The sequence below is a fragment of the Prunus dulcis genome, chromosome 1 (genome assembly GCF_902201215.1).
Source record: "Prunus dulcis chromosome 1, ALMONDv2, whole genome shotgun sequence".
Classification (NCBI taxonomy): Eukaryota; Viridiplantae; Streptophyta; class Magnoliopsida; order Rosales; family Rosaceae; genus Prunus; species Prunus dulcis.
The window spans coordinates 21475159-21493588 of record NC_047650.1 but is presented as its reverse complement, the minus strand read 5'-3'; the positions used below and the strand labels follow the sequence as shown (position 1 = coordinate 21493588).

The window sequence follows — 18430 nt, the reverse complement described above, 5'->3', positions numbered from 1 at the left end:
AAACATCTTCCATGGTGCTCCACGCCCCTCCGGTTTCGATAGAAGAAGCCATAAAGATAAGAAATAAAAATACAAGGTGAAAGAGAGGAAAATGTTGAGTAAAGAGTGAATAATAGTAGAAGTAGAATAAAATGTATGAGGATTGGTGTTGAAAGTGAAGGGTATTGATAGGTATTTATAGAAAAAAAAAATCAGAATTTTTTATTATTTTTTTAAAAAAATTTGATTTTTTTTTTCATAATTTTATTGCCAAAAAACTGCCAACCGTTGGATTGGAGGAGGAGAAGCAGATCGGAGTGCTGGGGGCGTGACACCTATCTTCTACCCATTGGAGCTTAGGCAGGGCTGACGTCAGCGTACGCTGGTTTAAATTTTTTTTTTTACCATTGGCCCGTGCAATGCACTCTCCAACGGTAAAAAAATTTAAACCGTGCGACCCTCGAGCTCGAGCTCGGGCGAAACTGGCCTTCGAGACAGCCCGTCTTCATGGGACCCACTCCCAGCCCGGGCTTGGGCTCCTTGCTGGAAACGGATTTTGGCTTTTTTTTTCCCCCCAGCCCGAGGCTTGGTCATACCGCTAGAGTTGCTCTTAAAACAAATGATAGGATGGTTAGATTGGAAGACGAAGATTCATGTGCCCTATCTTTTATGCATGATAACTCTTATTTGAAAATCATTATGGTCCATGGACAGAGCATGGGCTAAATACATTTGATCAAATCCAACTCGACTTCCCCATGAACTAAAATCAGGGTTGTCTTTGAGATTTTGAGGGCTCTTTGCGAAACTTAAATTGGGGCCTCACATAATCTAATACGAAAATACTATAAATACAAATTTGCCATAACATAATGTCATAAACAATTTTTTTATAACTAAAAGTCACCATCAATAAATATGTAATGATAATTAGAAATCAAACTCATTAAAATTTAAATGTTTCCATTTGATAAAGTTAAATGTTTGGTACAAAAATAAGCTCCTTGTGCCCCTATAAGGTCCCTTGCTGCCTCCAATAAGCAATCAATGTTTAATAGGAAAAATAAATTGGCAATCACAAATTAAAGAGTAGTTGCACACAAATGTCATTAACAAATTAGATTATATTGCATTAAACACAAAAACAACAACAAAAACATACATGACTATCCAAAAATCATTCACATTGTATTTGTTGTCTTTATTTGACATGTAGTTGGACATTCACTTAATTCCTTGTTCCTTTCGGTAATCCGATACAAAACATTTCCAACTCTTCACAACTGAACACAATATAATATCCTTAAAAAGTAATTTGATTATATAACAACTCAAGAACATTAAATTATCCAACAACACTCGGCTAGATACAATAATAATAATCAACACAATACATAAATAACTTCCAATATCAAAATAATATCCAATATCAACATGAAACGTTATAACGTAAACTCATAAACCAAACATAAACAAAACACTTAACATAACAGTCACTCCTCAAGTATAAGATCGTTCTAATACTTCTCGAAGGAAAAACTACCTCGGAAGACTCTCAATTAACAGAGTGGTCAGACTTCCCAAATTAGGTCAACGGGGCCCGCATGGGGTCCACTACCTCCTATCACAAATCCGGGAGTCCCCAAAGGTCCCAATAAGCCTAGGACACAAGTCCCGAGAGTTCGGTCTTGATCGGACGGTCGGATTGCTCATGATCACATGATCGGACAGTTACTGTGGACCTAACATTAGGGTTGGCCTTTCGGAGTATCCAGGACTCCATTTACAATCCGTCAATTTTTACACGATCCTGGAATTATCTAGATCAACATATATGAAATTGACTACGATCCAACGGTTTAAATGTATCAAACTCGGAAATCATACAACATGCGAGATCCGATCGGGACTCAAGCGTTGTCCAAATTGAGATCCGAGAATTCCTACGCGCTTGTGACAACACGAGGATCATTCAAGGACTGAGAGTGACCTCACCAGGTTGCTCACGCGCGGGTGGCTTGATCAAATTTTCGGCAACCAGAATTCTTCAAAACTGGAAACCCAGCTTCCTACTCTAGGTAAAACACCCTATTTGGAAGCACTTTTGTTCTCGGACCTACCCCAAAAAGTGACCGGAATCGCAATTCCAAAATCGGCTGAAATTCAATTCGAAAATCGAACTACCTAGGCTCAAAATTGATAAATTCCTATCCAACCATCAGCTAGATCATGAAAAATAAGTGAGAAAGCATATCTCACTCGCATGAAATGGTGGCCAGAGGAAGGAGAATGAGCCGTTGAAAGTTTAAGAAAAAAAACTATCCAAAAATGCATGTTTTTTGGCTGTTTCTGGCCACTACGGCAGCGATCGAGGCGACGAAGGGTTGATGCTGAAAGAGGGAAGTGTGGTGGTTCTAACGGGACAGGTCTTGCTTGAATTGTTGGTCGGAGTTGAGAGAAATCACCTCTTGAAGTTGGCTACTCGAGCTCCCCAAAATGCAGAAATTCTGGGTTTAAAAAAAATTGAACTTCTTTTGACCGCCATTTCTTCGTTACAACTCCGATTCGAGTCCACAGTAGTCCAATTGAAATTTCCAAATTCCTTCCCGGACTTAAAATGACCTTTTTTCCCCTTTTTAATATTAAATAATATTTTAATTTCTCAAAAACCTTAATTAATTCAAATCATTTTATTTTAATGTTTATTTCAATTTATTCCTCATTTAAATTTATTCTCTCTTACATTAATTATTTTAACACACTTTTGGACCGGGATGTAACAATTCTACCAAAGTCTCCCCGGTCAACACATCAATAGGTAAACCTATTAAAATATTCCGGGGTAACATTGTCTTTTGTTTGAATACTTTACTAATTAAATATTAATTTAGGATCGGGTTGTTACACATAGCTTCTTAGCACAATTAACAATTAAGATTTTCAAACAATCTCAAGAATATTTAGCGAAAATTGCTTGAAGTGTTGGAGTGGAAAAATCTGGAATAGATCCTTGCGTGTTTGGAGATCAACTCAGAACTTTGTTTCCAAATAAAGGAAAAAAAATTAAATAAATAAAAAGTTCAAACTCAAAACGTTAGAATAAATGAGATTGGAGGAGATGGAGAGATTTGAGCCTACATTTATGCTACCTTGAAAAATGGTGAGTTTAGTATTTTATTTTATTTGTTATGTTATCGAAATAAAATAAATAATCACATTTAAATCTTAGCCCTTGAAAGTGCTTGCATCTAAAGGCTATAAAATTGTGTCAAAACTTGTGTCAAATTTGTGATGCCACAGATCTGCCCTATATATATATTGGTTCGGGGTGGGAGCTGAGTGAGTGGCAAAAAGATTTCCTACGAGTTTCCATTGGAACTACTCTCACTAATTGACTAGCTTCTGTTGTTCGCAACAGTAGCTGCAAAAGGTCTTTCAAACCTTTCGTCAAACTTATGGTGTGTACTTTTCTTCGAACTCCCTAATCAAACCACCGAAGCCCTAAAATCTAAAAATCCTTATCCCCAAACACCAAACACGACAACATGGTAGTAAAAGCAACAACAAAACACAAAGATTAATTTCAATTTTGGCTTAACAATATAAACAAAATTTCATCACAAATACAAGCACAAAATTCATCCCAAAGCAGCAAGTAAAATCCTATAAATTAAAGCGAAATGGAATAATAAAATTAGGAATAAATATATCTAATGTGTCTCTTACCTGAGTCTTGTGCCTTTGCTTCGATTGATCCAAAAAAAAAAAAAAAAAAGAACGAATGGAAGAGGAAGCTACACGATTGAAGAGAGAGGCCTGAGGGAAAAGAATGAGAGCGTGAAATTAGATTAGGGTATTTTTGGAATATGAAAATTTCATTAAATATCCAGTGCCTCCTCAATTTGTTAAGAAATTGAAAGCAGGTCCACACCTACTTCTCCTAATGGCTTTGACTCACAATTTTTTATTTTTTTTTGGGTAAATACTACGAGGTGTCCCCACACCCGAAGAGTGAGATTAATCTCTGCTCTGGGTTCGGTTTGTCCCTGGCCACAAAGTGCTTTCAACGGGTTTCGAACTCATGTCATTGATGCACCAAGTAACTCGCCAACTAGAGGTGACAGTTTGCCAACAGCACCACACATTGTGGTTGCTCATAGCAATTCTTTGACAAAAGTGATTTTCAACCCTTTTACCAAACGGGCTTGGACTCCACAAAATTTCAAAAAATCACTTATGGCCCCAAATAAGTACCAAACAGATATTTAGGGAGTCCATCGTGTATACTATGTCCATGATAATTTCAATAGAAAAATTAAAAAAAAATTAGCAAAGAGAGTCTAAAATGCTTTCCAAAAAAGAAAAAGAAAAAAATGACATGGAGTCAGTCAGTCAACCGAAATTTAGCAATTTCATTAAAATAATTTAAACTAATTTAAAAAACAAAATAAAAGTAGCGAAACCAAAATTTCGCGAACCCAAAAGCCCAATCCGATCTCAAACACGCGCAGTCTTTCCCTCTCCGTCTTCGTTCGAGGGCTTTCTTTCGCTTACAATCGGCGCTCGCCGCCTCTCTCTCTCTCTGTCTCGCGTACCTTTTAGCAGTATCAACCAATCTATTTCAAACCCTAATTCCCACAGCTATACCTATATTTTTCAATTTCTTGTTTCAATTTCTAGGGTTTCATTTCCCAATTTTAATCGAATAATCTCCGAAGCTGCATAGCTCGTGAATCGAAGAAGTGCATGTTAGTCTCTACTGCTTTCTTGTTTTAATCTCGTTTTGTTTTTAGATCTGAGTCTGTTTGGACTTAGGGTTACGTATTGATTTTCGTCGTAAGTTTGTAACTTTGCAATTGAAATATTGGGGAATTAGTCGGGCTGATTTTGTGGGGGTTTAGTGTTAGGGTTTTATAGCTGACTTGAATTGGGATAAGGACTCCCTATTCTGTGGTTCTCTAGAGCTCGGATATATAAATATATGGCCACTGGAAGACATGGGGGTTATCGCGATAATGAGTTCAGGGACCGGGAGTCCAATTTTGATTTGCCAAGGAGGGATTTCGCTACAGCTAAGGAGGACTACGAACGGATGAGGAACGGAAATCGTGATGGTGAAAGGGGTCAAGGTAGGGATTTGAGAGATAGAATTAGGGTTAGGCAGAAGGATATAAAGGAGAGGAATGGTGGGTATCGCTCCTCTTCGAGCAGCAGCGGTGGTGGGGCTGGTAGTCGTGGGCCTAAGCAAAGTGGGTTTTCTGTTAGGGCCTTGGACAGGGAACCTGGTGAATTGTCGAGTGAGAGTGGGTCTGATGATGCTATTGAATCTGTATCGCAGGTCAGAGAAACTGTGGTTTCAAAGGTCGTAGAGAATGGAACTGAGTCTCCGAAAGAGAGGAAAAGGAAGTATTCGCCCATTGTCTGGGATAGAGATGACAACAAAGGAATGAGTAATTCGTCAAAAACTAGGATTACCACTGCGCTGACAGCTCTTCCTCCTCCACCGCCGCCGTCTAGGGTATTTCATCAGTCTCCTAATGTTATTTCAGATAGCAGTTTACAAATATCTTCAGCTAAAATTGTTGAGGTCGAGAATTTACAGTCTTCTTCTCCAGTTAAGCCACCTGTGGAACATGGGTCTGTTAGCAATGGTGTATTGGAGTCTCCAGTGGGGCTATCTTCACAAAGTCAGCAATGGGGTGATGATCATGAAGCAGAGCAGCTAGAAGATGAAGAATATGCCCCGACCCGGAATATATCATCTTCAAGATGGGCAGCGGGAAATAATTCTCCTGGTGATGAAGGAGAAATTTCAGGGAACGAGCAAATGCCTAAAAGGAGGAAGAAAATTCCGCTTGTAGGGTCAGTAGAAGATGGAGTACGCAACAATTCGTTGACACCTGAGTCTGGGGAGCTTAAGAGAGATGGGTCTGAACTAGTCAGAGCGAGGTCATCCGAATCTGAAGAACAGGATGCCCATACTAGGTCTTCCAGTAGGAATGATTACCCTGATAATGACTCAGAGAGGGATGACTACATGGATACTGACAAGGAATATGGTAATAATGACTCTAGTGTTAGTCAGTCAGATACAGATTCTGAGGATAACAATAACTCTCGTGAGACCTCAGAACCTGCAGCTCCTCCACAAAGAAGCGTAAACATGCTTCAGGGTTGTAGAAGTGTTGACGAGTTTGAGAGACTAAACAAGATAGATGAAGGCACTTATGGTGTTGTATATAGAGCCATGGATAAGAAAACTGGAGAAATTGTGGCCTTGAAGAAGGTAAAGATGGAGAAGGAAAGAGAAGGTTTTCCATTGACTTCTCTTAGGGAAATAAACATTCTTCTTTCTTTTCATCACCCATCAATTGTCGATGTGAAGGAAGTGGTGGTGGGGAGTAACCTTGATAGTATTTTTATGGTGATGGAGTACATGGAACATGATCTTAAAGCACTAATGGAGACGAAGAAGGAGCCATTCAGTCAGAGTGAAGTTAAATGCCTTATGCTCCAGTTATTGGAAGGTGTCAAATATCTTCATGATAATTGGGTGCTTCATCGAGATTTGAAGACATCGAACCTGCTTTTGAATAATTGTGGTGAGTTGAAAATATGTGACTTTGGATTGTCTCGTCAGTATGGGAGTCCTTTGAAACCGTATACTCATTTGGTGGTTACTCTTTGGTACAGGTGAGTTGCAATATCCCCTTCTGGTCTGCATTGCTATTTATAGCTGATCATACGATTTTAGTGTTCATGTCATCCTTAAAATGTTTTATGTTTACCCGTTTAACCTATTACTTCCACTTTGACTGTATATTGATTTGTGGTTTTGCGGGTTTTCCATTTTTATTAAATTAAATTCGTTTTAATTTCAAGCAGTTGGATGCATACTTTTTTGTAAATTAGCTTGTTACTCCTGGTATCTCTCTTTGAATTTTGAGTTTGATGTTATCTCTATTTCCAACTCAATTATGTTAGTCGTGTTGGTTTTATTGTGATAACAACTGTTGACCTCTCTTTACCCCTACCTCCCTTTGCCTGGTGTGCATGTGCTTGTGTGTGTTGTATGTAGATTCATGCTTTTTCTATATCGGCAGAAGATTTAGTCGTTATCCTCATTCAATGCAGGGCACCTGAACTCCTGTTGGGAGCAAAAGAATATTCAACGGCAATCGATATGTGGTCACTTGGTTGTATAATGGCTGAACTATTATCGAAGGAACCACTTTTCAATGGGAAAACGGAATTTGATCAACTTGACAAGGTAAGTTAATTTTTGTTGATGTTTGGTTACACTCTTACTCATTCACATACTTGTGGATTTATTTATTTATATTCACTAACTCTATAATCACTGCAGATTTTTAGAATCCTTGGCACACCAAATGAGACTATCTGGCCTGGATATTCCAAGCTTCCTGGAGTCAAGGTCAACTTTGTTAAGCACCCGTAAGTATGAATATAATTGTGAACTAATTCCCAACTTCGATTATGACATCATGGTGTTCTTATTCTTGCCTGTTTTCCCAGGCTTCCAGCTTTGGGTGATTCTGGTCTGGCTATCTGGCCTCCATTGGTGATGCTTTCAGATGCTAAGAATTTTCGTTTATGTATTAACTACTGACCTGTTTTCTTCAGGTATAACCTTTTGCGCAAGAAGTTCCCAGCTACATCATTTACTGGATCTCCAGTTCTTTCTGATGCTGGATTCAATTTGTTGAACAAGCTTTTAACTTATGACCCTGAGGAGGTGAGTTTGCTATCTAGACTTGCCTTATTTTGCTATTATTGGTATAGTTTACTTATACATGTACTGTATTTTATACAGAGAATTACAGCTGCAGATGCTCTGAATCATGAGTGGTTTCGTGAAGTTCCTCTTCCCAAATCGAAGGAGTTCATGCCCACATTTCCTGCTCATCATGCTCAAGACAGGTATCTTGACCTCTAATGTTACAAACAATTCGCACCTGTAGTATTGCTTCTGGTTCCATTTTCCTGCATTTAACAAATTTATCCATGTTGTAAACAGGCGCACACGGAGAATATTGAAGAGTCCTGATCCCTTGGAAGAGCAACGTAGAAAGGAATTGCAGCAAGGGGAAATAGGAACTGGTGGTGTGTTTGGCTAGTAGAAATGAATCGGTGATCAGTGGCCTTGATACGCAATTGGACATGGCTGAGGTGAGAGACATGCATTGAACGGAAGTTGCAAACATTCTATGTCAGACGATCATATGTGCTCTTTTTTAGCAGGCACTTCTTTGTGATTTGGGCGGAGATTTGTATTTTTTTTATGGCTCCTGTCAACCAGATTTGTTGCAGGTTAACTTTGTTCTTCATCTTTGATCATCGTATAGAATTGCATCTATGACACTGCTTTCACTGCGAGGTGTGGCATAATTGCCTTTTCTTTTAAAAAGAGAATCAGTTTCAGCTGAAACTTGTGTATGTAACATATTTTCCTGGGTACATTGTAAACAGTTCTCCTTTGGTTTGCAATATTAGCACTGTCAATTATATTAGAACATATTTAATATTCACATTGTGTTTGCAAGAGACGGTTGGTGTGGAGTGGAGGGGGCGTTCTTTGCTTTTCGTTGACGAAGAATTTGACAATTACCATATTATTTTTTAAAGGTAATCTGTTAATTTGATATCTGTGGGATGTTATGGGGGATGAAGATTTTAACCCATAATAAGGGTGTATTTAATTTCAATTTAGATGTTGGAGCATTCACTAATATAATGCGGTCTAACCTCAATTATGTCAATAATGCAAATCTTTGTTGTGTCATAACTAACTCCTTGCATAAATGTGAAGGATTAGGTGAATCTTTGTAGAGCTGCGATGAATATGTTATCTTATTAGCATCCATGAAATATACCATATATCCGTTTTAAACTTTTGTATTTTAAGGAAAGGGCAAATATGTCTGTTCAGTAGCACTGCTTGGAAATTAAAAGTCCTCAAAAGGAAAAGGGGGACAAAAGAAAACCAAATTTGCTGCTTTTTTTAATCACTGGTTTGAGTCAGTGAACCTGATAATGTGTTCTTGATTTAGTGTTCAAACGTGGTGTTAAAGTAAGCTCGTTATACCTGGAACTGAAGTGCTTACTAAGGTTAATTTGAAGGGCACAAGCTGTAACCTTTGCCATCCTCTTTTTCATCTGTGCCATGGTAGGAATTCAAATATCAGATATGAACTTGATTGCTTACTTAAGGAGGGGGTGATTCTTCTGTTTGCAAAATTTTAGTAAGTTCATAGTGAATTGATATTTATTATATGGCTATGCTGTGTTGGTATAGCGGTCCATCCCTTATTTTCAGTGGCCTCGTTAGCTGTGTCTTAGTGGTTATCGGTATTTTCCCTCCATCAATACGTGTGGGCATGAAAAATGATTGACTTTGTCCATTTGTTGTCTTCTTTTGCTTCTGGTGTGCGTGAAGAATCAACATTTCACTAGTTCTAGAATTGTTTATGACATATATCTGCGTATGTCACTGCAGTATCAAAGCAAGCAGGTTGAGGAGGTTTCCTGCACTTCCAGGAATTTATAAAACTTCAATTAGTTGTTCCTACAGGCTCACTAGAGGTACTATGCAAACCTTGGTTTGTTTAGATTTTGGTCTTATCTTCTTGGGATCTTATTGGTTTTTTTTATGGGAATGATTCATGATGGCATTTAGTTTTTGCTTTTTTTTTTTTCTTCTTTTGTTCCAGAAGAATGTTTTAAGAAATGCATTAAAGGGAGAAAAAAAAAAAACTCTGGTCTCAGTTCCTGGACAGTTCACATTCTAAAGTTGACAAAATGGCAGGTGCACATTGTGGCCCATTTAAGCTGCTGCTTGTTTGTTCATATAATTGAATAAAAATCAATTCTGGTTAAAAACTGAATGCATACATTTTGAAATGTGAAGTGATACTGGTGATATACAACATGTTTTTCCATCTAGAAATTGCTTTTGTATATTTTTTTTTTGGTTTCCCGTACTTATTAGAGGACATAACTGAGGTTTTGGATGGCTGGTCTGTTTCTGGTCCAAATTCGTCCATACAAGGAACATTACTTCTCTGTCACTCGAGATTAGAAATTTGCAGTGTAAAATTGTCTAGAACCAGAATAGCTTGATTTGTACATCATGGGAGTGAAATATACCGAAAAATTTGAAATGATTCAGTTCTGTTAAAGTTTGGATATCTGATTGTCATTTGATCATGGAATTAGCAAAGAACAGCTGCTTGCATGAATGGATATTGCTTCTGTATTACTGAAGGAGTATGGAGGGCTGGGTACTTTTTAAAGGCTCCTGCATGTATCTGTTGGAACGTGTAGTTTGGTTTAGATACACATCTTGTTGAAAACATTGAGTTTCTTCAAGTGTTATTTGTCCATATGTTTTTCTAATTATAAATACGTATCAATCTTGATTCATGCAAATTCCGAAAATGGTGTTGCTCATTTGGTGGTGTGAAGATGAATGCGAAATTTCTAATTTGTACCTTAATGTGGATTATTAGTTTATAAGGACCTCGTAGAGATACAATGTAAAGTTTGTAGTCTTGTATAAATATCATGTGTCTGGGGCTGGGTTTATGGAATTTTTTTCTCCTATAGTGGACAGGAAGATCCTCATATTTTGATATCTGGTTATTGTTGCTTATGTGTGGCATAATTCTATTATAGGCATGGCTGGAGTGGGATGGGTTGCTTGGAGATGGAATATAGTAGAGTGTCAGCTTCCCATTCACTTAACCAAATAGAATCCGAGAAGATTCAGTAAGCCTAGGTGGGATATAGAAAATACTTTGCCATATGCTTTGTGCAGGTGGTGACTGATGATATTCTACCAGCACACTTTTGACGTTAAGGTGGTGGTACAAATGTGAGTTAAAGGAGGTTGCTGATGGCTGATGAATTGTCCCAAACATCTAACGATCCGCCTACGTGCGACTAAATTCTGTTCCATGTACTTTAAAATGTCAGGTTTCATTTGCACACTGCAGTAATGTATTGGTCATGTAATTTGTCTCGGTCCATTCCAGATATTTTATGGTTGATTTCTATGCTGTATTCTGTGTCAAGCGGCAATGAAACCTTGTTAGCCCGTGCCAATGACTCATGTTCTTGTACATCCATGATAACACTGGCTGATTTGGGAAAGTAGCACTGAGATATTTTCATTCTGACATTGTTGGAAAGTAACAATAGATTAGGACATTTAAGTTTTTCTCATAGATGAGTGAACTGTTGGAACCTGGGATGCTGAAAGACCTTGTTTCTGTTTTGGGATAAAGTTCGAAACGCTTAATGATGCAATCTCTGTTGGGAGGGAAGCAGATGGCTTTGAGCCTGGCAAGTGCACTGTGGTATACAAGCCATGCATGTATGATGTTTAAGATATCTCTAATAAAATTTTCAAGGTCCAAGTGATTTTGGTTTATGGTTATTATGCAAGACAGCCTCTGAATCGGCTTGGCCTTTCCTTTTAGCAATCGACTTGTGTATCCCTTTTTTTCTCACAGGGAAGGGTGTCGTCCCTGGTAGAAATTGTGATCTCAATATTCGTCTTGTTTTCATATGCATGTTATAACTCGAAGTACCTAGTTATTTTCCTCGTGCCAAAAATGGATATTATCACGTGGTTGAAAGGCGGTAAAATATCTGTATTTCGGAACATGAAAAATCAATACTGAGTTGGCATTTTATTTCGTATCAAGAGTGCTTGGTGGTATACCTGGAATATATAAAAATTGGTGGTATACTTGGAACATATAAAAATTGCTTGGTGGTGTACCCGAAACATATAAAAATTTCTTGTGGTTGAGGGCTTTCTTTCAATTGAAAAATTAGTAAGAGGACGAGTGGTTTTACAACTTAAAAAATAAAAATGAATAAATAAATGGAAGACGGGGTTTGACATTCAATACAACAACTCAAACATGGTTGCTGCTCTATCAACTTGAACTCTATTGCAGTTTCGGTATATGTAAAAGAAGCACGAATTTACAACAAACAAGTTTCTTCCTATTTTTCTCTGGCTGTTGGACTTGTATTCGGAAACAAGGTGGACACTTCTGAGAACTGCATCGTTATGCAAACTCCTCCCAACAGATGTCATGGGGAAATAATCGAAGAGATGAAATTGCAAACTGAAACAGATTGACAATCGCAGCCGTAAACCATGAATATCTTGTTCGCAGGTTGATTTTCCGATGTCATTGTGGTCGGAAAAGAGTGGCGCTTATTAAGTTGACGAAAAAACTAGTGTCTTTCCGAGCACAAAGGTGATCAAAGATAGTTCGATGAAAAAGATGGTGTTGAGGAGGCCTCTATCGACTGTCCATCCAAATATTGTGATCCCCCCATAATTAGTTTGCAAATACATCACTGCATTGGAGAATAAAGGGATGGAGCATGAGACAAAGGACAACCCCAAGAAGCCAACTACGTGAAAATGAACAAAAGAAAACCATATATGACATGCAGCAAATGATACAACACTAAAAGTGCCTCCTGTTCAAACATGAAAAAGATAAAAGAGTCCTTGAAATTTCAAAGTTTGAAAACATTTGAACTAAAATGTCCACTGATTAGCTGATGGAAGAAAATCCCCTGACTTAAGTAAGAGTTCATTTTTGCAGGACAAGCCAACAACACGTTTCATAACTAACAAAGCGAAATCTGATGCTTATTCACTAAACAATCTCACTGTGACCAAACCATACATCAACATTTTAGTTGAGAGTTTGAACACATGATCCATAATCAAATGATGTCAAATTAAAGTGAAGGAAAGTAGCTAGCCTTTTGCTTCCCTTTGTATTCATATGCATTCGTGAGTTGATTTATCTCTCATTATAAAATTGTCTCATGTAGATCATAGCATTAGAGGAAACATAAGGCAATTTTTATTCTTATAAGTTGAAGAATGTTACCAAAAGCTTGTCTCCTGTGATACGAGGACATATATGAAGCCAGCTGTGTATTTGTAGCCATTGCAACATAATCCACTGATTCCAGATCACTCTCAGAGTAACTAATATGCAGTGAGTTCAATGTGTTGGCAGCCTCCAAGTTCAGCGCACTGTTTGAATTTCTGTTTTGAGATGTCTCATTAGAACTGCATGTTACTAATGCATGCCATCTACTGGCAACTGATGCTATGCCTTGGGCTCTATGGGAAATTCTGGTCGCAGCATGCAGAGAAAGACTAAAGCCGACAACCTGAACAATTGTAGAGACCTGGAAATTTGGGGCAAAAAAGGGAAGGAAATTCAATGCATTGAACTTAATTACTGCAGAATGTACTGAGAAGCAAATACACAAAAAGCACGAAACACACTGCAAAATCGCCGCCGTTTATTAAAGTGATTTTTCCACTGTATCCTGTGGTCTCAAATAGAGTCACAAACTGGCTTGCTGTGACAACTAAGAACTGCAAAACAAGGAAGATCCGGAACCTGTGGCTTATTTTAGAGAGATGATACCGCAGACGAATATGCTCCTCCATAAAGATCAACACATCAGATTCCCTTTCCAAGAGCCTCGCGTAATCATCAAAGTGGATAACTTGCAAATTGCAGACCAGGTGAAACAAAATGCTGGCTGTTAGAGTGATTGTACTCACATAGGCCCATGACAGAACCAAAGCTAATAAAATAGCAACTGACACCCCCCATGAATCGTAACGGACATAGATCATGCGGACAACCTCACGTACAGTCTTCAGAAGAAAACATGGCAGTGCCCACCAAACGAGCAAGCGTAAAGAACCCTGTGAAGATATGGTATCCAGGGAAATTCTTAGCATAGTAAATTACTGGAAACTTCTGGCCAAAAATGTCTAGATGTTTTAAAATAAACAAATGAAATAGTTATCTGACGACAATGAATCTATACTTGATAAGTCTTTTCAATATTTGCAGGCTGCAGTTAGTGAAAGAAAGAAAGTTACTTGTTGAATGGACAACAGAAAGGTGAATGTGCTATGCCTATGGGCATTGATGAACATTATAAAATTGAGAGAACACGAAAACAAAAGACTTCAGTTATGCTTTCTGCAGGTTTCGAAGTAGAAAGGAAGGATGCTGAATTTTGGTAAGTACATTATGTTGCATACCATGTAACCCTCCCATTACAGAGTTGTATAAATAATATTTACTCATCACAGCCAAAAGGTGACAACTTTAGCTTACATTCAAGACCATAAATTTTAATTACCAAATTTCACACACCTATGAAACTGCCCATATGATCACATTTGGGATTGATATATATATGAAGCAAAGCACAGAAAACCTCTTCATAACACAATCATCAAGCAAACCATTTTAAATAAGCAGCAGCAGGAAGAAATATATCAATCACTACACGATCTTACCTTTATCTGCTTAATGTAATCGTTTCGAAATCGCAACATGTGGCCGCTATAGCGGTCGACAAAGAGGAACCTCCGAAGACCATACTTTCGAAGATTGTGAGAAAGGCAGAGCAAAGACACCGTGGCAAGACAAGCCTGCGAGCCGACGATAACGAGCTCGAAGCTTTTTATCTGATACTTCCCGCAACCCGAGCAGTTGAAGAGCTCAACCGCAAGCACTGGAAGCAACACACCTATGAGCACAAGAGCAGTCCAAGACATGGCAAGGCTTAAGAAAGAAGATTGACTGAAACCCAATAGAGTGAGAAAGGTTTCTAGCCATTGAAGGGTTTGGTCCAATTGGGTATCTTTGTATCCTTCTTCTAGTCCTTGCCGGTGGTTGTTGTTGTGATTAGAATCAAGAAGAGGGGTGTTTTGGGCTGGTGGCTCCTCTGTTTTTAACCCAGGATTAGCCATGAACAACTTAGAGCTTAATTGGGGAGACGAAAATTGAGATTTTGATGGGTTTGGAGCTAAAATGGTAGCAACCCAGTGGAGATTTTGGTGCTATAAGTTGGAAAGTTTATAAACCATTGACATGTTCAGCCTGTCAGATTGAGAATCAGATCAGTCAGATCAAACCCAGGGTTCAAGTTTTTTAAGTCCCTTTCCCTTTCGTTCAGGAAGCAACTTATCAATCAGACCACCGAACGTAACAATAATATTTATAAAAAAAAGACTGCAACGTATGCCAACTAGACCAAAAGAATCGTTTGAACGGAAGGCTCGTTATTGAATTTGAGCCGTTGGATCATTGGGGGGAAGAAATAGTATATTCATAACCGTAGGATTTCGGTGACTTTTTCCCGGTGAAGGTTTTTTCTTTTTGGCCAATATACTTACCTGGAGACCTGGGGCTTGGAATATCTTTCCAACTTTTTGCCATCTCGAATTCTTTATTGTGAAGAGAAAATGATGAATGAGTATGAGTGACAGGTATCGGAAACAAAAGGGACAAAAATGACTCATTACAAGTGACGGATCTGAAATCTGACTGCGCTGTGTTTTATGCGACACTCGGATGCAAATACAGAAAACCAAATTTGTTATTCAGATTCTTAAACCACAAACCTTGTCCAAGTCTAGGGGTTCCCGCCAAATATAAACTTGTTTCTGTTTCCATAGCCCTATTTGAGCTGAGCCAATCCTGGCCCCGCACACAGGAGCAATCACTGACCCAACCCATGTGAAACTAATAAGCAAGATTAAGCCGTTTTGATTGGGGTTTAAGTGTAATAATTGGTGGGTTAGTGACTAATGAGAGGGTTAGGGAGGGTGGAATGGTTTTGTGTAGTGAGTTGGAGTGTCATGATTAAGAGAGTGATGCTTTTCTTTTTTGGGTTACATGATGAGATGGTGATAATTTTGTATAAGTGGAGGACAGTGTAATTATAAACAGGGAAAGAGAGTTCTCGTGGAAGAAAATGATTCAAAATTTCATGTTTACTTATACGGAATGATGGAATCATAAATCAAGAAAGTCATAAATTGAGAAGAGAATGAATGCATATGAGATCAACAACTCTCCTAAATGAATCTAATTTCTAATTTTTTAGGTATTAATTTATGAATTTTAATGTGGAATTTGCAAAAGTTTTTCATTTCCTTATGTTTAGAATTTGAATAATTTCAATATCCATGTCACACAACCACATTAGAAAGCACGAAGACGTAATTTCAATACCCATTTATTTTTTTAATTATTATCTAAAATATGTAAATTTCATTAATCGAAAGCATTGATTACAATAACCATTTTAAACAAGTAAACATGCCAATGCCAATGTTTATCCTTTTCTATGAAGTTTTTGGTCCTATATCTATAGAGTGAGGAACTCACGTTGCTTACGGATGGACTCTTCTTTTATTTTAATTAACAGACTAATAGACTATGAACCATGCTTGTGTTTAGCTTTTGTCTTTTAGGTCCTAACCCTCCATTTCCATTCTTAAATAACAAGTTGTCACTAGAGCCGCCAAAGGAATTAACAAAAGTAACTAGAGTTAATTAACTTGTATTAAATCTTGACAATGCCTCACTAATATAATTTTATTCGACAATTAATTATAATTTGAAAGCCTTCTTCACGAGTAGGGCAAAAACGTCTTGTTGTTTGCCTTTAGCTAAGCTCCACCACACATCTCAGCTAATATTTTGGGAAAGCAAAAGCTATCCATGAGTAAATGATATGATAGGATCCCCAAAATATATGCCAAGAATCTTTTGACGAGATGTTACTAAAAGCAACATAGGTCACACTGTTATATACAACATTTCTTTACGTGAATGACAAGTTATTTGTTATCCTTTAGGAAGTTATTGAGCTATTTGTTATAAAGATTTGACTTGGACTGGTTTGGACTAAATTTAGGGCCAGTTTGGGATTGTTTTTACTTTTAAAAAAAGTTACTTATGTTGTGCTTTGAAAATAATTAGCTGTAAAGTAAAGCAGCTCTATGTTTGGTAAACAATATTTTTAAAGTGCTATTAGTACAAAAAGTTGTGTCAAAACCGTTTGATAAATTTTAATTTGAAACTGTTATAATTGTGAATAACGACTAAAATAATAGACATGATGTTGAAAGTGTTATGCACTAATCATGTGGTGGTAGTGGTGGTGGAGATGATGGATGTTGAGGAGGATGAGGAGGTAGCGGTGGCGGTGGCAGCTTGGTGGTGGTGGAGGTGGTGGTTGTGGTTGTGGTGGAGGAGGAGGAGGAGGAGGATGTGGTCGTGATGGTGGTAGAGGTGGTGAAGGTCGTGGTAGAGGTGGCAAAGTTGAATGTGGAGGTAGAGGTGGTGTCATTTTTAAAAATTAATAATGGTATTTTGGAAATTAACAAAATTCATTAAAGGCTCATATATGCTTCTTTTAAAAGCAGCTTTGAAAAGCAACACATGCTTTTAAAAGTTGCTGTCAAAAGGCCACTGCTTTTAAAATAATTAGATATTTTAGTTTTACCAAACACTTTAAACTGTTTAACTTTAAAGTGAAGCAAGTTATTTTTGGCCAAAAAAAGCAATCCCAAACAAGTATTTAATCCCATGTTTGTTTCATCTAATCTTAGTTTAAAATGAGATTGCTAATACCGGGCCCACCAAAAATGCCTCCTTGAACATCTTCAAGGGAGATGTCAAATGCAAAATGTTAAATTTGAATTTGATGACTTTTGTGGCAATTTAACACTTTGGAAAAAATTTAACTCTACCCAAAATGCCAAATATAATTTTATTTTATTAAAATTTTAAAAGTAAATGGGGCCTATATGATGCATAAAGTTTTAAAAGAGAGTAAATGATAATGAGGTCCATAATTAAAATAATATTTGATATCAAGCTTTTTTGATATATTATATTTGATATATCTCTTCCAGACTTTAACCTTCAATTTTCGCCATTTCATGTCCATGTGGCAATTTGACATATCGGTTGGAGAGATGCTTTAATAAACCCATATGAAATGGGATGATTAACTAGTTCCATGCTTGCCAATGTTTAAGATGCATATATATTATTATTATAATATACACATACACATTATATTATATTATACATATATATATTATATGTATATAATCTATGTTATATATGTATAATATATGTATATATAATATATAGGGTTATTTACTCAAATGGTTCTTAAATATATACATGAGTTGCATTTTAATCCCTCAACTAAATTATTCGTTCAAACGGTCCACCACCAACTTTATATTAATCAGCGAATAGGTCATACTGTTCCATTATGTCAATGTTGCCTTCAAATACAAACAGTCCAGTTAAATAAAAAACTAAAAATCAAAAGAAAAAAACCTTTCTTCCTCTCCCACCTCCCAACCCCTAACTCGATAACCATCACCCTAGCGCCCCATCTTCTCCTCCCCGCACCCCACCCTCTCTTCCCCTACTCAATGTCCCTTCCTCCTCTCTCCCTCTATCTTTCTCTTCTTTCTCTTCCCCCTTTCTCTCTTTAAAAAAACCTAGACCCTTGTAGGTGGTGGTGGTATGGTGATGGAGTT

At 37.5% G+C, this 18430-nt stretch overlaps 2 protein-coding genes across 5 annotated transcripts; one reads left to right on the top strand and one right to left on the bottom strand.

Moving 5' to 3' along the window:
* Window positions 1-4441: 4441 nt before the first annotated feature.
* LOC117622773 (cyclin-dependent kinase G-2) lies at window positions 4442-11223 on the top strand. 4 transcript variants are annotated; one of them, XM_034353570.1, is made up of 10 exons: window positions 4442-6672; window positions 7114-7249; window positions 7346-7434; window positions 7516-7538; window positions 7624-7735; window positions 7814-7920; window positions 8018-8625; window positions 9497-9582; window positions 9711-9805; window positions 10675-11223. In XM_034353570.1, exons 1-5 carry the CDS (start codon window positions 4961-4963, stop codon window positions 7704-7706), a joined length of 2043 nt encoding a protein of 680 aa, XP_034209461.1. In that variant the 5' UTR covers window positions 4442-4960; the 3' UTR covers window positions 7707-7735; window positions 7814-7920; window positions 8018-8625; window positions 9497-9582; window positions 9711-9805; window positions 10675-11223. The 4 variants fall into 4 exon arrangements, with proteins under 4 accessions (XP_034209461.1, XP_034209454.1, XP_034209448.1 ...); XM_034353563.1 differs by lacking the exon at window positions 7516-7538 and having other exon boundaries at window positions 9714-9805; XM_034353550.1 differs by lacking the exon at window positions 7516-7538 and having other exon boundaries at window positions 4444-6672.
* A 642-nt stretch (window positions 11224-11865) lies between these two features.
* On the bottom strand, window positions 11866-15046 carry LOC117614815. Its single transcript, XM_034343726.1, has 4 exons — window positions 14372-15046; window positions 13334-13765; window positions 12927-13233; window positions 11866-12378 (listed from the first exon to the last, which is right to left on the bottom strand). The coding sequence occupies exons 1-4, from the start codon at window positions 14825-14827 to the stop codon at window positions 12236-12238; spliced, it is 1338 nt and encodes a 445-aa protein (XP_034199617.1). The 5' UTR covers window positions 14828-15046; the 3' UTR covers window positions 11866-12235.
* Between the last annotated feature and the right edge of the window lie 3384 nt (window positions 15047-18430).